General features: G+C 43.7%; 1 protein-coding gene across 1 annotated transcript in view; it reads left to right on the top strand.

Annotated features, from left to right (window-relative positions):
- Positions 1 to 2,178: 2,178 nt before the first annotated feature.
- PRLH (prolactin releasing hormone) overlaps positions 2,179 to 24,680 on the top strand; it is a 49,576-nt gene continuing 27,074 nt past the window's right edge. The window contains exons 1-2 of the mRNA XM_040357509.1: positions 2,179 to 2,274; positions 10,005 to 10,155. Of these exons, the coding sequence (XP_040213443.1) occupies positions 10,056 to 10,155 (100 nt within the window). The 5' untranslated portion in view covers positions 2,179 to 2,274; positions 10,005 to 10,055. The remainder of the gene's footprint in view (positions 2,275 to 10,004; positions 10,156 to 24,680) is intronic.

The raw sequence follows: 24,680 nt of genomic DNA, 5'->3' as shown, positions 1-24,680 counted from the left end.
GAGGGCATGCAGCCTGGTACGGCTCAGGAGGGGGGGGCGCTCGCTCGTCCCCACTCCCTTCCTGGCTGGCCGGGTAGCGTGCTTTGGATACGGGTCTGGTATGGATTGTAGGGGGACCCCCTATGCCGTTTTTTCCGGCGTAGGGGGGCTCTCCTTACAACCCATAACAGACCTAAGGGCCCGGTATGCTCCTGAGGGGGGACCCATGCCGGATTTTTATTTAAAATCCGGCGGGGACTTCCCCTTCAGGATTCATAACAAACGCCGCACACGTGTAGAATTGGCGGGAATCCAAGTCGGATCTCCCGTCGCTTCTATGACGGCTCTGTATCCATCGCGGCAAGCCAGCTCGGCGCTGGCTCCCGCGATGGGGCTCGTAGGTGCTCAATCTCGCTGAGAAAGAGAGCGAGATTGACACAAAATCGGGTTCACCTACTGTAACAACACACTGGTCAAGATCCCAGAAGAAGCTCCACACGGAACTCTTCAAAACTACATTATTGAACAAAATAAAAACAATAGAACAACGTCAAACAGCAGCGGAAACACTCAACTCCATCAACAAAGCTCTACTACAGACAGCAGACATAGTAGTTGCGAAATGCAGAACACTCATCCGGAAAAACAACTCCGGTTGTTTCAAGGACGATCTCATGTTGTTGAAGCAAGAACGCAGAAGAGCAGAAGCAGCCTGGAGAAGAAGCTCAACAGAGGAAAACCACACAATTTACAAACTAATTACTAAGAAATATCATAAAGAAATCTTTAAAGCAACATAAGATCATTTTTCAAATATCCTCGCAAAAGCCCGTAACCGTCCCCGTGAACTCTTTAACTTGGACGCTCAGACCATGAACCCAGCCTGCTTAGAGGCTCCGAATTTTGAATCACAAGAGTTTTGCAACGAATTATCAGATTATTTCATTAACAAAATTGAAAACATCTGTGAAATTATTCAGCAAAAGAGAACCTCTACCGACTCCCCTTTAAATCAAAAAGGCAATAGTTACACAAATATGCTGCAATCAACGAAATTTACACTAAAGTCAATCTCCATCGACACCACCAAAAATATCATTGGTACCCTGCGAGACAATACATCGCCTAATGATATCATTCCCACCAAACTGTTGAAGGAATGTGCCAAAATTATGGCACCGGCTATCACACACCTCATAAACCAATCATTTGAGGAAGGCATGGTGCCGACCCCCCTGAAACAAGGCATAATTAAACCCATTCTCAAAAAAAAAAAGCACGGGAGGGAGCCTGGGCACAGAAGATATCCTGACTCACATTATGCAGTGCCAGCGAGCAGAGGGAGGGGGAGGAATCCAACGCAGAGATGACTGGGGACGCACTCCCTCTCAGGAGAGACTGTTACTCCAGCGGCGGCCTGAGCTAAATACAAAAAATACACATGGTGGGGGGGGGGGTACATGGTGGGGCACATGGTGGGGCACATGGTGGGGGGGGGCACATGGTGGGACACAGCATAATGTTGGGGAGGTCAGGACCCTCTATGGCCCCCCCTTGATAGTGAGTTGAATGATGCTAGTCATCATTCAACAAAGAGAGCAAAGGATGTCCTTTGTAAAAGTCCTTTCCTAAAGTAAAAGAGGTAGTGCAGGACAGGTCTGGACTGAAGGTGAGTATTGCATCTTGAGCTGCTTTTTTTTATTAAACTAGAGTTCTGTTTATCCCTAAATTCTTTCTAAACAAAATAATTTCTTTAAATTTTGGATAGGTAACACATCTCTTTATAAAATTAAAGTGTGTACGTGTGCAAATTTCTACTTATTTACATTATGACTCCAGTTCAGTTTACAATTTTCTGCTTCTACATTTTCTTGGCGCCTCCTCACATAATTTACTCCATAACTGCAACAGCACTACGTTGGTCTTCAAGTGCACTTCATGAAGAAACATTGGCGAGGGGAGATAGAGAAATAAAATCAATGTAGGTGCAAATTAACTCATAAGGAGGTATAACGTACATTTCAAATGCACGTTAATATAAAGGATGAGAAAAAGACCTGGCCTTTCCCTTTCTTTATTAAGAAGTAAATGGAACTTGAAAAGATAAGTCACATGTGAGTCATTAAAAGCTGCTGCTCCAAAGAAATTAACATAATGGATTCAGGAGTTAGGCAGGTTGGGGAGGATGTGGGCTGCTTCTGACGTCAGGCCTCAGATAACTCATATATCCAGACTGAGAAGGGGATCAGCAGAGGTGAGCAGCTGGGGTGAGACAGTCCCCTACCAAGAAAAATTGTGAGTATTATGGCTAAATGTTGGGGTTTCGATATATCTGGGTAGTGATATGGTTACAGTTTTTAATATATTGTGAAGGAACATTTCTAGAAGCAATTATTAACGTCTTACATTCAAAACAATTGTAGAAACATGAAGTTTACTTTTTATGTAGGATAGTGGGTACAAATTATTCCTTATTGTTCTGTGCATTTTCTACAGGAAGATAAAAAAGAGTTAACAAAGAGTTTTGATGCAGTTTCCTACTTGGACAGTTTTACAACTAATCCCTTCAAAAAATGCAAAATAAGGATTCAAACCTTATTTGAGTCTCAGCAATGCTAACTAAACTTCTTCTACTGATAAAGTTTGTAAAATGTATGAAATAGGTAACATTATTGATTGGTCCAAACAAATGCCAATATTAAGAATATATTTTTTTTTATCTAGTTATGATACAATTATTTCGTTACATAAATAGATGACTTCGATCTATATAGAAAATTATACTGCTTACACATAATTGGTAGACTTTCTATTACAAATTTAGGTAGCATTTACCAGTGAACCATCAATTTTTACTTTTAATATTTGGCTGATAATTATAATGCATGAGCATCAGTTAACCCTTTTACATATTAAAGCAAACTAGGAAGTCATGGGCAAAGAGCTGAAATGTAATATGTCAGTATTGGGTACATACTATCAGGTGGACTCAATAAAGAGAATTAGTCAAAACTGAAGAAGACAAAATCTGGAGCAGCTGTGCATGGCAACCAATTAGCTTTAATCTTTTATTTTCAAAGCTTAACTGAACAAGCTGAAGATAGAAGCTGATTGGTTACCATGTACAGCTTCTCCATGTTTCGTCTGTTCCAGTTTTTATACATCCCCCCCCCCCCCACTATCTTTGTAGATGTATTAGGGTCAGCAACACCAACATTTTGGCAAACAAATTCCTAGTTCCACCCAACTGCTCCTACTGCTGTGGGAGGGCCTCACTTTGCCTGTTGGATTGACTATTTATTTTACCTGTTTTTCCTATTCATCAATGTGGCACAAAGAGTACTGTGCTGAAAAGGGAAATACTATGGCTAATTCATATAAAGACAAAAAAAAAAATTGTTTTAGATGACCACATACTAGTGTTGCATTGTGACCACTTATTTGGGTAGCACCATGTAATTTACAATGAATTGAAATGACAATGGAATGTATTAAATAAACAGATGTATACATGGTATTATCAGATTTGAACGTAACTGAGATCAAATTGGTGTTGTTGGAAGAAACATTTGCTTTAACGAAGCTGACATATTCCCCAGCATTGCAGTTGAGGGTGTTTAGGAAGACCTTCATGGAGACTCTCATTGATAATGACACAGCACAATAGGCAGCAGTTAGTTCCATTGCAAATGTGAATGCTATGCAGTGTAAATTCTATAATAGTATCCCACGCTTACATAATATTAAGTAGTGATGATAACTCTTTTATTAATGCAATGGTATCTCTGGCTCCCAGGCTAGCTCAAATTTAAATTAAAAATGTGTAATTCCACAAACATTGAACAGTTTATAAAATGTTTTCAAACCAGCTAATATCCTATAGTATATTACTATGTATTGCCTATACATTGCTGTATACATTTTAGGATATTGTATTCCAAGATAAAAGAATAAGCCACATATATATTTTCTACATGTTGGATTTTTTAATAAGATTGCACTTTGCAAAGTTCTACGTAATTCATACATTCCAAGCTTCTGAGAGCAGTAAGGTAAATAACCCATTGGTTTCTTCTGTCTCTTTCAGTTCAGTGACATTTTTGAACTTGAGTTTCAGGTTCTGTCCACCTGACATGGCCATTACATGATGGAATTTATATTGATTGTACATGGAGAATTAACCACTTCATTACAGGGCATTTTCACCGCCTTCCTGCCTAGGCCAATTTTCAGCTTTCAGAGCTGAAACATTTTGAATGACAATTGCACAGTCATGCAACAGTGAAAGCACAAATAGAGATTTCTTTTGGTGGTATTTGATCGCCTCTGCAGTTTTTATTTTTGCACTAAAAACAAAAAAAGAATGGCAATTTAAAAAAAAAACCTAGGGAGTGATTCTAACTATGGGGGGATGGGACTAACTGGGGGAGGTGATGGATCGGTGCTCCTATATACTAGGAACACACGATCTGTCTCCTCTTCCCTAACAGGACGTGGATCTGTGTGTTTACACACACAGATCCACGTTTATGCTCTGTGACCATCAATCAGCTCCCGAATGACGCGGGGGGGGCGCCCCCTAGACTGCCGGGAAGCCGAGGACGTCATATGACGCCCGCCCAGGATGGCAAAGCTACTTTCCGAGCTAGTGTGATACTGATTGGTGGATTTTATTAAAATAGTAAAAACAAAGCATAATACTCACAAAGGGAGTGTTAAAAACAGGCCTTGAGTAACAATGCAGCAAAGAACCAACACCATCGGCATAACACGATATTGTTTCGATCCGTGACAGTGGCTTGGGCTGACGCGTTTCAGGGGAGAACCCCTTTCCTCAGAGCTTAGTGGTCCTCTTTTTGTCTCTTTTAGTTCTATGAATTCCAACGATTCAGAGGAGGGCTGCAAGACTTTGGAAGATACCTTTTAATTGAGTTGCAATTGAGTTTCACCTTTCTTCAAACACTTTTCCAAAAAATACCGGAGCGCAGGAGATTTGTCTTTGTAAAGCTACCTTCCGACAGTACGCCGAATGGGAAGTGGTTAACAGAAGGAGTGTGACGCTAAAGCTGGATACACACTATATAATTTTCTTTAGATTTTTTTCCTTCAGATTTACTAAAACCATATAATATGAGGTCAAACCTAAACATTTTCAATTAGTATGCAATCAGGCAGGCCCTTGCACTACATAGGTTAAGGTAAATCTAAAGGAAATCGAAAATTTAAGTTGTATTGTGTGTATCCAGCTTTAGCCCTGGTTCACACTGGGTACGATTTGGAACGATTTGAGATGCGAAAATCGGCGGCAATTGTCGGCAATGGCACTGTCCTAATCAGTGCGATGCCGCATCTGCGATTTCAAAAAGTAGTTCCTGTACTACTTTTTGCGATTTCGGGCCCGCGATTTACATTAAATTGCGGCCGAAATCGCGGCAAAATCGCAGCCGCAAAATCGCGGTAAAAGCATTTTACCGCGATTCTGAATTCGCAGCAGTGTGAACCTAGGCTCAGACAGAGAATACTGAGCTACACCAGTCCATAAGAGAGCTCAGTTATCCAGCATGTACAGCACATGGAAAACGCTGTTGGGTGGACTGACCTTTAAAAGCCTGGTATGATAGCCGAACAAACTACAAGGATACATCCTTAATTTAACATACTCTGAATTTAAATTCATGCTTATGTGGATTGGTTGAATTACAGACGTTTTTAGAAACTAATAATGCAATATAAGTCAACACAAAAAAAAAAACTTACGGAATTTTACTTTGTTTAATAAAACAGCTTTTTAAAGTACAATCATACAAAAAAATTAGGGATAGCCCTTTTATAAGGAACAAAGTAATAAATGCAAAGTACAGGAACCTTAGCAATCATAATACAATTAGCACTGCCATGATTTCAGTAAAGCGAATTCTGATTAACTGCAATAGGTAAAATGTAAAAAAAAAAAAATTGGGGGGTTTCCCCCAGTTTTTATAGAATGACAAAGAGTTAGACCCTTTGTCATGTTTTTATTGCTTTCTATGTTTTTATTGGGACGATTCTCCTGAATTTGTACTGGTACTGGTACTTGCAACTGAGATGGAACATGAAGGGAAAGCAAAAACATTTAAAGTTGTCCTCAGGAGTACACCTGTTCCAAGGACAACTACCTTTGGAAGAAATCATCTAGCCTCTTTGTGTGTCTCTGGAACAGGAAACAAAGAGAAATTCCCACAAAATGTTGTCTGTATATTTCTAGTGGGGCATTATGTAAAGAAGTCCAGTTTTTTAACCACTTCCAAACCGCCGTACGTCTTTATACGGCCTAACTTTAAAGATTGATATCTCGGTAACGGCAGCAGCTGCTGCCACAACCGAGGTATCAATCTTTAGTGTCAGCGGTTCTGTTAACGATAACGGCGGTCTCCGCTGCGGATTCACCGCGAGATCGCCATTATCGGTGGCGGGAGAGGGGCCTCCCGCCGCTCTCCCGCGCCGCTTACCGTAGCCGTCTGTAGCGGCGGAGGCGATCGGGACCGTTCGGCTGGTGACTGGGGACGAGACTGAAGGAAAAATCTCCTTCGCCCGTCCCCATAGCTCTGCTGGGCGGAAGTGACGTCAAAACGTCAGTCCCGCCCAGCCTCTTAAAGAAACATATTTTTTTTGTCATTTGAAAAAATGACAGTTTCAAATTTTTTTTTTTTTTTTTTGCATTTTAGTCTAAATATGAGATCTGAGGTCTTTTTGACCCCAGATCTAATATTTAAGAGGACCTGTCATGCTTTTTTCTATTACAAGGGATGTTTACAGTGTAAAAAATAATAAAATAAATAAAAAAAATAAGAAAAAAAAAAAAAAAATTTTAAAGCGCCCCGTCCCGACGAGCTCGTGCGCAGAAGCGAACGCATACGCAAGTAGCGCCTGCATATGAAAACGGTGTTCAAACGACACAAGTGAGGTATCGCCGCGATCGTTAGAGCGAGAGCAATAATTATAGCCCTAGACCTACTCTGTAACTCAAAAAATGCAACCTATAGAATTTTTTAAACGTCGCCTATCGAGATTTTTAAGGGTAAAAGTTTGACGCCATGCCACGAGCGGGCGCAATTTGTAAGCGTGACATGTTGGGTACCATTTTACTCGGCGTAACATTATCTTTCACAATATATAAAAAAATTGGGCCAAATTTATTGCTGTCTTATTTTTTAATTAAAAAAAGTGATTTTTTTCCAAAAAAAGTGCGCTTGTAGGACCGCTGCGCAAATATGGTGTGACAAAAAGTATTGCAATGATCGCCATTTTATTCTCTAGGGTGTTAGAAAAAAATTAATATATAATGTTTGTGGGTTTTAAGTAATTTTCTAGCAAAAAAAACTGTTTTAGTCTTGTAAACACCAAATCTGAAAAACACCCAAAGTGGAGAAGTGGTTAAAGGAGTTATTATCCCTTTTTATATTTGTCTCTTTTTGTTAGATTGAGGTATTGATGATTTTATCAATACCATTCAATGACCTCTTGATTCTCGGATCTCTTTACAGCTGGAGTTGGTGTCAACTTATGATTTCTTTATTTATATTGTGTAAGATATACTCATATCTTCTATATTTGATGTATACATCGAAACATGACTTTGTAGAATGTGTCTCTGATTGACATGTGTGTCCATTCAATGTAGTCCTCCAAATAACTCCCTGAAGAAGACTGCTATAGTTGAAACACGTAGGGGTATTGTGAGGAATAACATCATGTGCAATTTTTTGATTTTTACGTATGTATGGCCTACTTTGTTGTATGCATTATGGGGCAGATTCACAGAGAGAGTACGCCGGCGTATCTAGTGATACGCCGGCGTACTTTCAAATTACCCGCGTTGTATCTTTGTTTTAAATCCTCAAAACAAGATACAACGGCATCTGGGTTAGATCCGACAGGCGTACATCTTCGTACGCCTTCGGATCTTAGATGCAATACTTCGGCGTCCGCTGGCGTTCCCCTCGTTTTCCGCGTCGAGTATGCAAATTAGCTATTTCCGACGATCCACGAACGTACGAGCGCCCGTCGCATTTTTTTACGTTGTCTCTAGTCGGCTTTTTTCGGCGTATAGTTAAACCTGCTATTTGGTGGCGTACGCAATGTTAAGTATGGCCGTCGTTCCCGCGTATAATTTAAAAAATGTTATTTTGTTTGCGTAAGTCGTCCGTGAATCGGGATGAACGTAATTCACGTCCAAGTAAAAAAAAATGACATCCTTGCGACGTCATTTAGCGCAATGCGCGGCGGGAAATTTAGGAACGGAGCATGCGCAGTTCGTTCGGCGCGGGGACGCGCTTCATTTAAATTAAACACGCCCTCTACTCGCCGATTTGAATTACGCACAGTTACGCCGCCGGAGATAGACTACGCCGCCGTAAGTTACGGCGCAAATTCTTTATGGATTCGAACCAAAGCCGGGTAAGTTACGGCGGCGTAGCGTATCTCAGATATGCTGCGCAGGTGCAGATCTCTGTGGATCTGCCCCTATGTTTTCAATTTTACATGGGTTGTAATGTTTGTATTAATACAATTATTTAACTTAACATCATTGTTCGAATTCTAAGTGTCTCCTGGTGCCCTTTAAAGCCCCATCCATTTTCCCTTCTTTTGTCTCTACAATTATTGGGATGTGGTACCTTCTTGACACTTGGATAAGTTTAAGCCTTTCTGAGGAGAATATTTCTCTTTATAATTTAAAATCATATTTTATTACAAAGATCTATAAAATAATCAATACCTTAATCAAACAAAAAGAGTCAACTATTTAAAAATAAAGGGAAACTAACTCCCAGTCTTCTTCAGGGAGTTATTTTTTGGGGACTACATTGAATGGACACTAAAAGACAAACGTCAATCAGAGACACATTCTACAAAGTCATGTTTCGGTATATACATCAAACATAGAAGATATGAGAATATCTTACACAATGTAAATAAATTATAAGTTGACACCAGTTCCAGGAGTATGCTCACAATCCAAAGTACTTGCATATCAAAGCGAGTTTTCCCATTGAAGTCAATGAAAACGAAAATAATTTTTTCTGCATTGACTTTAATGGGATGCAATACCAAATGCGGCCAGAGGTGGGGGGGAGCGCCAGAGAGCGCCAAAAACGTCCGAAAATACTTTTCTCAGCATTTCTCGGCTCCTACGCCCCCGTACATCAGGCCAAATGAGGCACTGTAGGCCTATTTTTGGCTCTGCTCGGCTTCTGCGCTCCCGTACCTCAGGCCAAATTAGGTACTGCAGGCCTATTTAGCTTGAATTCTGCTCGTCTTGCGAGTCAACACTCGCAAACCGAGTCAGAATTAAAAAAAAAAAGTTGCTGGCAAATCAAAACGCTCTCAAACCAAGTTACTCTTAAACCGAGGTTCCACTGTACATTGTTCCTAGTGACTAGGTATATATTGTGTTTATTAAATATATCTTCAAATGTTGTAGGTGCACAGCTATTGAAAGTATTTATTGGCCAAACTGTAAAAGTGCAAGGAAAACAAGGGAATCATTGCTAAGCTTTAAGACCCCTTTCACACTGGGGCATTTTTCAGGCGTTTTTCTGGCGCTTTAGTGCTAAAAAAAGCGGCTAAAAGAAGACTCATCTGCAATCCCAATGTGAAAGCCAGAGTGCTTTCACACTGGGGTGCTGCGCTGGCAGGGCATCAAAAAAAGTCCTGCAAGAAGCTTCTTTGCAGTGCTTTAGGAGTGGTGAATACATTGCTTCTAAAGTGCTCCCTTCCCATTGAAATCAATGGGAAGCACCTGCAAAGTGGGTGCTTTGTGGGTGCTTTTAACCCTTTATTCGGCCACTAGCGTGGTGCTCGTGCTCGAAAAACGCTGGTAAAGCGTTGCTAGTTTTAGCGGCGCTTTACCAGCTTTTTTTTTTTTTTCCCGCTGCCAGTGTGAAAGGGCTCTAAGACCACTAATACAAAAGGATTTGGGAAAATTAAGCAAGCTACTGAATTTTGCAAGAAATCTACGTCTCTCTCACACAATCCTCTCTTTACAGGCTGTCTGACGGTGCACTTCACCTACAGTCAGTGGGTAGAAGAGACATAGAATGAAACTGGTATGTGCCTCAATTTCCTGTTTGCTGCTCCTGTGCTTGGCCATCCCAGAGACTCAGAGCCGAGTTCTTCAGCGCTCCATAGACATTCGAAGTGAGTATTTACATTGCGGGTGTTTAGTTCATAAGATGTGTTTATTTGTACTGATTCTTTTAGCTATAAGCTGTATACATTTTCAAATTCTTGCATTGCTGGTATCTTACAAAGTTTTTTTTTCTTAATTAAATATACCTAAAAGAAGCATGTCCTATGGTAGTAGTAGTTTGAACACGTTCACAAAACTCTGGCAGGGTATAAATGATCACAACACGTAACATTGGGACACGGCAGCTAGAAAAATTTAAAAACTATTTGTTAGAAATGATATCTGATCTCCATCATATGACAAAAAAAGAAAAGAACATTAATACACAATAACTTATACTCCTTCATAATAGCTGTATCAGGATATCAATAGAAGAGATCTCACAAAAAATATCACGAACATCTAAAACAGAATTGTAGTTCAAAAGAAAACAAATTTAAAGGAAAACAAATTGGCAGCTTTTGCTGCTATCCAAAGATGTCCCCCAGCCATTTAACAGCCTCCTTTAAACTCTGAGTGGCCTGTTTGTGTATGTGGCTGGATCTTGCAGATGCTGCATGCAGGCAGCCCAGGTCAGGCTCAGTTAACACCTATGCAGTTTGCTTTTGATCGTTTCTGCAGTGCTTTTTGCATTTTTTTGTGTAAGCGATTTTACAGTGATTTTGCCGAGATTTGTGTTTTGCATTTTCTTATGCGTTTTTTTGGGCCAATTTGTTGTTGGGCAGATTTAAAAAAATGCAAAATCGCAGCAAAATCACACTACATGTTTTTCTGCAGCTTCTCCATTAAATAACTTTTAACCAAAATAGGAAAAAAATAGCTCTGCTATGCATTTTTTTTTTAAGTGTATTTTGTGCGTGTACTCGAGAGAGGAGCCGGACTGCAGGAGTTGGGAGTAGGCAGGCCTCCTCCAGAGGCAATCTGCCACCTTTCTCCATGCCCCGGGTGGCAATGGTGGGTGTGTGAGGGGGTCCTCCCACACAGCCCGCCCTACCTGCTCCGCTTTGAAGCCCAATGGGGCAGAGGGACTCCCTATAAGGGAGTGAGAGGATCTAGCCCGCTCAACCAGCCCCGTTAGTCCTTCGCCTCTCTTTTTAGAGACCGCGTGGTCAAAGTGCGTGCGTGTTAACCCAATTTCGAGTGCATGTAAGTGTGGTGTTTTTTTGTGGGAGGAAGGTGGGCGTACTAAGCGCAGGCTTACCTCGCATAGCACACCCACCGGGAGCCGGGCTGAGACCACAAACTCAATTCACATGTAGCCGAGACCGGGATCCGAACCCCTAGCTGCAGAGGTGAATGGCTTGTCAGCGCAGTGCCAATCGCGTTGAGCCACCACAGCTCCCCCTCTGCTATGCAAAGAAGTGCCCCTGCCCTTTCCTCAAAGCAGCTGGTCCTTGAGCCCAGGCTGCCCCTCTACATCCCAGATATCCAGAGGCGGCTCTAGGCTTTGTGAGGCCTTAGGCAAAACTTGACATGGGGCCCCACTCACACCCATGATGGGAAAAATAATTCAAGAACAAGAGCCTCTTCTGCACAACCCTGGCCGGTGGTTGTGGGGGTCTGCGGGCAGGGGGCTTTTCGGAATCTGGAAGCCCCCTTTAACCTGCTTTTTTCCTGCTTTTTAATGACTAAGGGGCGGGTGACATTACCTGGTGAACCCGCCCCATTGTAACATAATTGACTGAGGGCATGCTGGGTCATTGATGTCACAAGGGGTTGTGTCACCAATATTCACTGGTTGTTAAGGGTGCTGGCGGCCCCTCTTCTGAGTCAGGGCTCTTAACGCTGCCTGAGCACAGCAGCGTTAAGGTCTCCTGTCCCTCAAAATTGGGGTAATGCATTGGGTAAGTTAAGCAGCCGTGAGGCCCCTGTGAGTGCGAGGCCTTAGGTGACCGCCTAATTTGCCTAATTAAAGAGCCGCCTCTGACCCCTCTACACCCTAGATATCCCCTACCTCCTACATATGTGATTTCTGTTTACCTGCACTGTCTCCATTGTAGGGGCCCCAGAGAATTACTTTGCCCAGGGGCCCATGATGCTATTAAGATGGCCCTGTGAACCAGGCCTCAGTCTAGATTCACACTTATGCAAGTGAATGGGTGCGATTCTCATGTGGATTTTTGCTGGCGTTCAGTGCGACATTGCATTGTAATTTGTGCTAAAGACAGTGCAATTGTAATTCCAATTTAATGCGATTTTGGATGGGATTGGGGGCAGTTGCGATTTCTGAGAGGAGGGGAATACGTAAAAATCTACATAGAAAAAGCAGTATTCGCACACATCTGAACACAGGATGCAATTTCATGTCAGTTTCCATTAAATGTCTATGGAGAGATAAATTGCACTGCAAAGCAGTAAACTTGCACAGGACCCTTTTTGTTGCCGCATCACATTTGCATTGCAAACGCAACACGCACAGTAGATGTGAAGGACTGTTATTGAACACTAGGGCCCGGATTCTTGAAACACTTACGCCGACGTATCTCTATATACGCCGCGTAAGTGCACAGATGCGCCGTCGTATCTATGCGCCTGATTCGTAATGCAAGATACATCTGAAATGTGGCTTCATCCGACAGACGTAAGTTTCCTACGCCGTCGGAGCCTGGGCGCATATTTACGCTGGCCGAATATGCAAATGACCGAGATACGCCGATTCACGAACGTACTTGCGCCGTCGCATGAGTATACGCCATTTGCGTAAGGCGTACGTCCGGCGTAAAGTTATTCCACCTATAGGGAGGCGCAACCCATGCAAAGGTATGGACGACGGAACAGCCGTCGTATTTTACGTTGCTTACGTAGTACTACGTGAATAGGGCTGGGCGTAGGTTTTGTTCAGTGATTCGACGTATCTTAGGCTTTCGTTCCGACGTGATTCTGAGCATGCGCACTGCGAAGCGTCCACGGGACGGCGCATGCGCCGTTCGTTTGGCCCCTCATTTGCATGGGGTCATGCTTTATTTTAATGTATCACGCCCACTTCCTTCCTACTTTGAATTAGGCGGGCTTACGTCGACCAATTTACGCTACGCCGGCGCAACAAAAGGAGCAAGTGCTATGTGAATACTGTTTTTGCCTCTCTGTGTTACGTCGGCGTAGCGCATATGAGATGCGCTACGCCCGCACAAATATACGCCGCTCTACGTGAATCTGGGCCAATGTGTTTTTGGATGACGTGCAAATCTAGGCTTTTTGTAACGTATTAAATGCGCACCGTGTCTATGGGGACTCTGGGGAACGCATGAACACAGCAGCACATCATAATTTGATCGGTGTGCGGGTGAGCAGCCCCAAACCCATGCAGTGTATGTTCAGGCCGAAAAAAAGGAAAAGGTCTGGTGTCACCTGCAAACCCCCTGTATCCCAATATATGTAACAAAAAACAGGAGATCGCCCCGGGACTTTAAATGAGGTGAATGCGGTTAGCCAACAATTGTTAAATGCAGTCTCAAAATTTATTAAAATTGTCATGCAAACATAAACATGATTCATAGCCAAATCATCTTTGTGTTGATACTCAATTGGTTTATTATATCCCCTACAGATGTACTACACACCCATATACCCCTGATGAAGCGAGAATGGTCTTGTGAAACGCGTTGGGTACTTTAATAACTGTGTAGTTTGCAATTTACATTTTATACCATGATACGTGTAATTACTTTTTTTACTGTATGTATCATAAAGTGGCTTGGCTATGATTCATGTTTATGTTTGCATGGCAATTTTAATAAATTTTGAAACTGCATTTACTCTGTCAATTGTTGGCTAACCGCATTCACCTCATTTAAAGTCCCAGAGTGATCTCCTGTTTTTTGTTGTATGTTCAGGCTGCTCACCTGCATGCCTGCAGAATTAGGATGGGTAGCTGTGTCCATGCAGCCGCTGCATCCCCATAGACTTCCATGGGCTACCTGCCAGCAGCACCAGCCACAAAAACAAACAGGGGTAGATTCATAAAGAAGTTACGCTGGGGTATCTATTGATACGCCGCGTAACTTCTAAGATGCTCCGGCGTATCTTTTTTCTGTATTCAGAAAACAAGATACGCCGGAATTTGGCTAAGATCCGACTGGCGTAAGTCTCTTACGCCATCGTATCTTAGTTGCATATTTACGCTGGCCGCTAGGTGGTGCTTCTGTCGATTTACACGAGGAATATGCAAATTAGGTAGATACGCAGATTCAGAAACGTACGCGCGCCAGTCGCATTTTTTTACGCCGTTTACACTACACCACTGTAACTTAGGGCGTAGGTCAGGGGTGACCAACCAGTGGCCCGGGGGCCATATGTGGCCCGTGGAGCCCTCTGATGTGGCCCGCAACCTCCTGCTCTGGAATGGCGGGTTGGCAAGCAAAGATCGCATGTTGCCGACCCACCATACCACATCAGTGTTGTGAATGAAGCTGGTGGTAGAGGAAGAAAGTGGCTGTGGGGCAGAGCCCCATAAGCCAATGCTTCCTCTACAGCGCTGGCTTTTGCCACAGGTGGAGTCTATGGCAAATTCAGCTAACCCGCAGGATAGACACAGCTGCACGCGCGTTGAGGGTAAACCTCAGCACAACAGTGTAAAAGCAGTCTTAGGCCCTTTTCACACGATCAGCCTAACCAAATGGGACTCTCAATTCACCTCTACAGAGCGACAGATGTCCGTTCACGCCCGCCTACCTCCAATCCGAAAAACATTTGCCCCCTTCCATCTGGGCAGATCCGAGGGCCTATAGAGTAGCTGTGACCTGTCATCCGTCCGCTCCGCTCATTGTGGCCCTTGACTGGTTACCAAGTTGCTTAAGTGGCCCTCGCACTTCAAAAGGTTGGGCACCCCTGGCGTAGGTTCTTGGTGAATACAGAACCTGCCTCACTAAGTTACGGCGACGTAGCGTAGCTGAGATACACTACGCCCGCAGAAATTTACGCCAATCTACCTGAATCTACCCCACTGTGTCCAGGCCTCAGCTTATGTGTAAATCAGGCTGATGTCGCCAGACTTTAAATTTGAATGACATTAATTGGAGTTCTGCTTTAATAAATATATCAGTTTTTTTTAAGCATTTGACAATCACTTACTGACAGAGTATATTTGTTAAATTTGAAAAGTAAACCTGTTTTCACAATGAATACCCAATTATATGCAGAGAAATTGAACAGAATATGAATTGGTGTTCCCTATAATTGCATGATTGGTGTGCATACAGCTGTAGTGAAAGATATATCTTATTATACTATTCCCATATTTCATCACTATTCCTCTACTGTCATTATAAATAATCCTATCCATGTCTTATTTTCTCTGATGTATACAATGTAACTCTTTAATGTAATCATTACATTCACTTTTGTTATCTTACAATAATATATATTGCTAATGCTTTGACACCTCTGCATGCTTATGTAGCTGAACTAGTGGAAAGAAGAACGTTTATTTTATGTATACAATGTCATTATTATATAGACTTTATATTGAAGATTGACCTTGTTTTCATCATATACTGTACATCATATAACACTTCCATGCATGCTCTATAGTTTTCTGTTTAACTACTTGTAGTTAGCTACATTCATACATTTACTGTAGATACAAGAAATTATATGATACCTTATGTTCACAATCAGCAAATCGGTTTATGAGACAATAACTAATGAATGCTTTATATATTCTGCAATAGCATTAGAGCAGTGGTCTCCAAACTGCGGCCCTTTGCCTGCCTTTATCCGACCCTTGGGTCACTACTTCCAAAGATACAAGACACGATTCTGCCAACTGATACCAGCAACGAAGCACAATATCTCCCACTGACACCAATAATGGGACACTATTCCTCCCACTGATACAAATGATGGGGCATTATTGCTTTCAAATGATATCGATGATAGGGTATTATTCCTCCCCTCCCAATGATACCAATAAAGGGGCACTGTTCCTTCCAATTAAACCAATGACAGGGCACTATTCCTGCCAATGATAGGGTACTGCTTCTCCCCCAATACTAATTATGGCGATGTTTACTCCCACCGATGCAAAAAAAAATTCCACTACCACTGGCCATAGTCCGGGCCCCCTAAAGTCTGAAGGTCAATAAACTGGCCCTTTGTTTAGAAAGTTTGGAGACCCCTGCATTAGAGCATTAAGTGTAAGTTCTCCTTTTTTTCCCTCTAAATTCCAGCTCCCTTATGTACCAATATAGTGTAGCACTACCCCCGAAGGAGCTGCTGGTTTGTTTTGGGTGGCATGTTACCTCGTGTTCCTCCGCCGTCTAGGGGTATTTGGTGAAAGTTGCAGTAAAGGAATATCCACAGGTGTCTTTTTCTGTGCTCTTTGTTACCCAGCTCGGTAAAAACAATAAAACTTGGTGAAGAATAGAGGTTTAGTAAAAGTGGAAACAGCAGATTCAGGTGTGAGTAACAGGGAAACAGTCCGGCTTCCAACAATACTTTCTTGGTCACCACTCCAGCCTGAGTGGGTGTAGTGCACCTGAACAGGCCTCTCTCACCAGCCTGGCAGCCAGAATGTCACTTGGAACTTGGGGAAAAAAAGTCTTTGTCACAGACCCTCCCTATGGGTAAAACAGCAGAGATAATCCTCCTTAGCAGACTTGGCACCTGGATCTCCTTCAGGTAATTTAGTAGGTTACCGACTGATAGGCGACCAACGTCCAGCCTCTCAGTAACCGGTTACCTCGATCCCAGGTGGATGGTTGAAGCCCTTTTGGATCGCCAGCCTCTCTTGGCACTCCTCAAGCAGACTTTCCACCGAACAGGGATCTGCTTTAGATTTGGGGACCCAGTCGATCACTGGGGCCCAGCCACAACTCAGATGCTCCGGACCAACATGGCCCTCGGAGCCAGAAACACTGCGTGGCACGCACACCCCGGCCTCGAAGGCCATTTCGCACTTTCACACTCGAAGAAGGACCCAGACCAATGGCGTCTATCCCATAAATACCCTCCCCCAGCATGCACAGCGAGGCAAACTACCCCTGATAGGTTGCTGGGTAAAAGCACCCAATCCTTGACTCCACTGCTGCCTCAGGCTGGGTTCACACTACTACACTACTTTCATCCTACTTTGCTCTGCTACATTGGTCCTACATTTATCCTACATTGGTCCTACATCCATCCTACTTTCATGAACAGGATACTACTTTGGTCCGACTTCAATGATATTCAATGGGCCTGAAGTAGGATCAATGTAGGACCAAAAGAAGTACAGGGAGCAGTTTCAAAGTCGGACCGACTTGTGTAGGACACTACAAGATGCTCTCATAGGGAAACATTGAACACAGAGCAAAGTAGGATGAAAGTAGTGTAGTAGTGTGAACCCAGCCTCAGGCAGTGAAACTGATCAAATCACCTGTGCAAAATAATGGAAAGCCTGAAAACATGACCTGTTGGGCGCCTTAAGGAGTGGAGTTGAGAAACACTGCTCTACACTACAGTACACTACACTCTACACTACAGTGCTCTATTCTCTACACTACAGGGTACTACACTACTCTCTACATTACAGCGCACTACACTACTACACTAAAGTGCTCTATTCACTACAGCACTACTCTCTACACTGTACTACTCTCTATGTTACCCATACACTCTCCTATACACCATAGCGCACTCCATGTGTCCCCCATACACTCTCCTACACACCATAGCACACTCCATGCATCCTCATACACTCCCCTATACATCATAGCACACTCCATGCATGCCCCAAACCCTCTCCTATACACCATAACACACTCCATGCATGCCTTATACACTCTCCTATACAGCATAGCGCACTCAATGCGTCCCCCATAGACTCTCCTATACACCATAGCGCACTCTATGCGTCCTCATACACAAGTTTTTAAAAATTGAAAAAATAAAAATGTTTTATTAATTTTCCTCTTCTTTCTTCATTTTCCAAAACCATGAGATCTGCAAAATACTCACCATGCCTCTTAGCAAATACCTTGGGGTGTCTACTTTCCAAAATGGGGTCATCTGTGGGGGTTTTGTGCTATAATTTCAGGGCCTCTGAAACTGTTATAGGTAGTGAGGAAGTGAAATCACCATTTTACGTCCTTAGCCTGAAGGTTGTGATTGGATTTTAGGGTCCTGTACTCGGCTAGGCTCCCATAAAGTCTCACACATGTGGTATTTCCGTACTCAGGAGAAGCAGCAGAATGTATTTTGGGATGAAATTTCACATCTACCCATGGCATGTGTGAGCAATATATCATTTTGTGACAATTTTGTTCAAAAAAAATAATAATAATTTGTGGCAAAATATAAAATAGCTTGGGTTGTCTACTTTCCAAAATGGGGTCATTTGGGGGGTTTTGAACTGTTATGGCATTTTATGCCCAACATATAGACGCTTATGCCATACATCACCCACTCTTCTAACCACTTGATCCACTAAGTCCTTTCTGCTTGGGAAGTCTCTTGCAGGTCCTTGCTTTACCAAAAGCAATGGGGAGGATATGTTTTTTTTAAGAGGATATCAAAGGGATGTGGGTCTGGTGTCTGGGGGTGTCCCGTGTGGCTAGGGTCTGAGGGCCATGGACACCCCTAGACACCAGCCACACATCCCTTTCATATCTTCTTAAAAAACATCTCCTCCCCATTGCTTTTCATAAAGCAAGGACCTGCAAGAGACTTCCCAAGCTGAACCGAGTATTTTTCTATACCAGTCGCCCTACGAGATCTGGGAGCATTTGGGTCTGTGCTGAAACCATCTTGCCTCCCCTTTCTGGTTTCCCCACTGAAATTCGTGCACCGGAGTTAAACTCACAATCCATAAACATTCCTATGGTAGCCTCGCACAGCATGAGGCGACCTAAGCCTATCGTGAGCACCTGGGACCTGAGATAGAGCCTCAGATCACGAACCATCAGAAGTCAGCCCTGCACTCCCTGACGCGGAGTAAGCCTATGGTGGTTTGGAGAAAGTTAAGCCCAAGCTGCCAACGCATTTTTATTAATATTTTTTTTTTTTACTACTAATAGCAGCGATCAGCGATTTTTATCGTTACTGCGACATTATGGCGGACACATCGAACACTTTTGACATTATTTTGGGACTATTGTCATTTTTACAGTGATCAGTGCTATAAAAATGTACTGAAGGGGTTAACCTGTAGGGGGCGCTGAAGGGGTTAAGTGTGACCTAGGGAGTGATTCTAGCTGTTAGGGGGCGTGGCTTGTCGTGACACGTCACTGATCGCTGTTCCCGATAACAGGGAACAGACGATCAGTGACATGTCACTAGGAAGAATGGGGAGATGTTGTGTTTACAATGACATCTCCCCATTCTTCAGCTCTGTGACACGATCGCGGGACACCGGCGGACATCGAGTCCCCAGGTACTGCGGACACGGTCATGGAGCGTGCGACCACAAATTAAAGGGGACGTATATATATGCCCATTTGTGCAGCCGTGCCATTCTGTCAACGTAAAAACTTAATAGTCACCAAGTGCAGACGGTTTTTTACACAATTGACAAAGTCAGTGAGGCTCCGGATCGAGCATGCACAAGTGCCCCATAGCAGGCAAGGGGGGGAGCCAGGAGCACTGACGGGGGACCTGAGAAGAGGAGGATCAGGGCTGCTCTGTGAAAACCATTACGCAGAGCAGATAAGTATAACACGTTTATTATTTCAATGAAAAAATTGTAAAGCTTTAAGAAGCAAGAGAATTTTACAATTATATTGGAGACTAGAGAAAGGCTTAATACTAAAGTATAGATTGTGAGGGCAGAAAAACATGTCTTCTGAATAAAGCAGATCCTCTAGCCCTGGATAACAGGAAAGAATTCCCTATATATTTTGTAAGGAGAATGTGTAGGAATAGAACATTTATTAAAAATGTATATAAAATTCCCTGAGAACTTGATATCTTTTCCTAGTTAAGGGGAATGTTTCATTACAGGATTGAATTGTAGATCCTGTTCTTGGGGTGAAGCTAGAAGACCCCTGATGTCTCCATTGAGAGGACCTTGTTGTCACTACTGTCACATAAGGGGCTTGTCAGTACATACATATATACATGGTTAGGACACATGTTAATACATAAACTCCTATTACACATCATGAAAGGATTAAATAAAAGAGGAATCAATTCAAATGTAAATATACCAAATTTTTATTGTGTGTTTTATAAAAGTATAACTATGGATCTATACACATTTTTTCCAACTATAAATACTCTGAATAAACCAAGAGTCCTTTGGTAACATCAATTGGCCAGAAGTGAAGATCTAGTGATCCTCTCACCCAATCACTGACACACTTTTGACCAGGAGATTCCAAGCCTGCCCACCACGACAAGGTAGACTCTTCTAGGGCAGGACCTACACTAACTACACTAAGCTACCCTACTGGATGCTAGTCATCCTTTTTCTAATGTTGGGTGTATGTTTGTAGTAGGCCTCATCCTATAATCTGTGTGTGCGATCTACTCTCTCCTAATTTGGTTGTCTGTCTGTGTGCATCTATCTAAAGCATGGAGCGGTCAGTTTATGTACATCTGGACGTCCTCTGTTAGTGTAGGTCAGTGCATGCCAGTCGTTGTATGTTGTCCAGTGTGTAATCAGTAATCAACAGAAAAAAATATCCGTGAACCAATCTGGGGCTGTCATAAACATTTTATTTTTATATCTTTTTTTTATTTTTTTTTAAACAAACAGAAGTGAGGAGAAAGGGAGAGGGTCAGGAGTTAACAGAGGATGGGACAAGGAAATGATTTCATTAAAAATAAATTACAGATACATGGAGTAGTAGATCTTTATTATGTAAAATATTATATATTTTGTGTTGTGAAAAAAAAAATCCAGCCTCCTTCCATCACCCAATAGCCGGCCAGCACCACCTTTTTTGTTAGATGTCTGGGAGCCTTCCCCCGAGCGATAGAGGCTGCATCAGGGTGAAGGGACTCCCCTTCTGCGGAAAGTGTCTGGGGCACTCACCCAAGAGCCAGAAGCTCCATCAGGAGGAAACGACTGCTTTTCGGCGGTGTCTTGGGCACTCAACTGAGAGCTAGAAGCTCCATCAGGGTGAAGCAACCCCTTTCGGTAAGAATTGTCGTGGAGTCCTGGCCTGAGAGCTGGATGCTACGTCAGGATAAAAGGCAGGGCTGTCTTAATGAAAGGGCACACCTGGGCACTGCCCAGGGGCCCCAGCTGCACAGGGGGGCCCTGTTTTTTTCCCAAAGCAGCTGGTCCTTGTGCCCACAATGGGGGCCCCATGGTGGCACTGAGAATAATACATACAAAGGGGAGGCAGTCTGCCTCCTACCTACTTGATGTCTGTTTACCTGCACTGTCACCATTGTAGGGGCCCCAGAGCATTACTTTGCCCAGGGGCCCATGATGCTATTAAGACGGCCCTGATAAAAGGACTCCATTTCTGTGGTATTTGTCACAAGTATATTTGTTTTCTAATCATTGTCTACTAGAAGCAGAAGATAGAAACAAATATACATATCGGTATACATTACCCCATGATGTTTTCAGGGTACCTGAAATATACATTACCCCATGATATTTTCAGGGTACATGAAATATACATTACCCCATGATGTTTCCAGGGTACATGAAATATACATTACCCCATGATGTTTCCAGGGTACACGAAATATATAGGTGTTACATTATACGTTATATGTACACGAAGATGATGTTGGGGTCTCCATGTTCGTCCAGTCCCACGTTGATGGGAACACACACGATGTCCTCACGTGGAATGGGCGCTCTGCACATCGGACAGGTTGGGTTCCGTTGGAGCCACCTGAGGATACATGAGAAGTGGAAAGCGTGAGAACAGGGCAGAGTCATGCAATCCTGTGCAGCATACTCACAGAGGCAGATGGCACAGGTAGGCTGCTCCACTGCCGGTGGTCCCTGTGGTGGCGCTGCCTCCTCCTGCCCTCTTCTCCTGAGATAAGCCTGGCGGGATCGCCTTCCCCGGTGTCCACGTCTTACAGCTCGTGGCATGGTGGTGACCTAGAAAAAGACAAAAAAACAAAAAATGTTTAATGTTTATAATAATAACAATATATACAATAATATGATAGCAATATATTCAAATAAAAAACGCTAATAATCGCAGGAGACACAATGTGACTCGGTCAGCTCCCAGTGCAGGAAAGTTATGAAACAATTGCAGTCCGGTTTGAACCGGTTTGCAGCCCACTATGACATCACACACCTCATACCAGCTGCCACTTTTCAGGCCTGGAAACTCTGACTGGGAATTCCTCGGTCATGTAACAATGTAGCCAAATTTGATATCATTTCATAGATTTTACATAAACTGTACTATTGTCATTTTAATGGCTGGGTGTCATTCTCCGTATCTGTTCTTATCCTGTATGTATGGACTCTCCACAGTATCACTTCTCTTGTCCCGTATGCTGGGTGTTTTTTCCAGTATCATACTTACCTAGGTGGATGCTGCATCTGCCCGCCGGAGCCTGTACACTGAGAACCGAGCGATCGAACACCATTGATCGCTCGGTTCTGCCAGCTCCATGAGCAGAGAGCTGCAGACTGTCAGACACTTCCCTCCTCCCTCACTGGAGCGCTGGGCTGTGGAAGGGCACAGAGTCCTGCTCAGGCTTTCATTGGCTCGCTGAGAGGATGAGCTGGGTGTCGGTCCAGAGCCCTGACGGATCCCGACTTCCAGGGCCGATCCTAGGGTCACAGACGCCTGGGTGCAAAAATATTTCTGGTGCCCCCACATGGACGTGGTCATCTTACTAACTCCCCCCCTTTACAAATGTTTCTATGGCTATGACTCAAACACAGAGATGCTCCCCTAAGAAGTCACCATTAGTGTCCCCCATCAGAGCCCCCCCAGCAGGTGTCCCCATCAGTACTTGTCCAATAGATCCATGTAGCTTGGGTGCGTTGGGAGCAGAAGCACATTACAGAGGGGCATCTTTAGTTACTTGGAGCCGAGGGTGGCACTCGGAGAGCATTTATGGGAGTGCACGGGATTATTGGCAGCAGCTCCGGCTAACCCAGAATCCTCTCATCACACCGCCTATGGGAAAAGAGCTGACACACACAGAGGGGGCGGGGCAGACAGGAGACTGCTCCAAGCACACCGGACAGAATTAGTTAGTGTAGCCTAGTACCGGAACGTGTTTTGGTACTAGGCTCAGCTGTGCTACCCACCCCCCGGATTCCGGGGACAGCGGGAGGTATGCGGAGTGGGGAACCGCAGCACCCGCTACATACGCTCCGCCTCTGGACACAGACAAGGAGGAGGGAGAGGAGCACTTTGGAGCTTCGGCGCCCCCACCTATTAGGGGCCTGGGTGCGGAGCACCCCGTGCACCCTACCTAGGATCAGCCCTGCCGACTTCCATTGTCGTGATGATGCGGACCCTGGACCGACTACCGGGCATTTTCACCCCCTTCCTGCCCAGGCCAGTTTTTCGTTTTCAGCACTGTCGCACTTTGAATGACAATTGCGCGGTCGTGCGACGTGGCTCCCAAACAAAAATGACATGCTTTTTTTCCCCACAAATAGAGCTTTTGTTTGGTGGTATTTGATCACCTCTGCAGTTTTTATTTTTTGCGCTATAAACTAAATTTTTATAAATTTGAAAAAAAAAATATATATATATTTTTTACTTTTTGATTTAATAAATATCACAATTTAAAAAAAAAATATTCCTCAGTTTAGGCCGATATGTATTCTTCTACATATTTTTGTTAAAAAAAAAAAGAAAATATCGCAATAAGCGTATATTGGTTGGTTTGCGCAAAAGTTATAGGGGGGTGCTGATTTCCACCCAGATTTTATTTGTGCTCCCCCTCTCTAGGGCCAGCCCTCCCTTTGATGTGATGCCTGAGTGGCCGCTGATCTCCCCCCACCATCGCCCGTTCCCAGAGCCGGGGAAAGGGAACGGAATCCCGGTGCAGTGAGAGGAGAAGTGGCAGAGAGGAGAGATGGCATCGGACACACAGTTTGATTACCGCCCCCCTATTTCCTCCAAGGCCTGCTCATCTCCCGGCACAAGAAAATGTGGATGGGGGGCGGTAATCAGGCCAGGGGGCATACACTACCCGATGGGGGCACAGAGATTCCGCAGAGGTGATCAAATACCACCGAAAGAAAGCTCTATTTGTCAAATGCAACCCCTTGTGCCTGTCAAATGCAACCACTCTGCCCCCCCTCACTCGCTCGCTGACTAATCACCCTGTGCGGTTCCCCTGCTTCCTGGTGTCCCCTGTCTCTCCCCTGCAGTGCTGCCAGCTTCCCTCCTCTTCTCTCCCGCTGGCTGCTGTAGAAGATGTTTCAGGATGGATAAATTCATTCATTCATTCGGAAACCAAAGCGTTTACTATGCTTCAGTTTGTGAATGAACAGGACGCCTCTCAGCAAAAGCACTGTGACAGTGCATACTTTAACCACTTCCCTACCGGGCCTATTCTGGCACTTCTCTCCTTCATGTAAAAAATCATTATTTTTTTTGCTAGAAAATTACTCAGAACCCCCAAACATTATATATATTGTTTTAGCAGACACCCTAGGGAATAA

This window comes from Rana temporaria, chromosome 6 (assembly GCF_905171775.1).
Source record: "Rana temporaria chromosome 6, aRanTem1.1, whole genome shotgun sequence".
Lineage (NCBI taxonomy): Eukaryota > Metazoa > Chordata > Amphibia > Anura > Ranidae > Rana > Rana temporaria.
The sequence above is the reverse complement of the archived record's forward strand: the minus strand, read 5'-3'. Positions and strand labels throughout refer to the sequence as shown.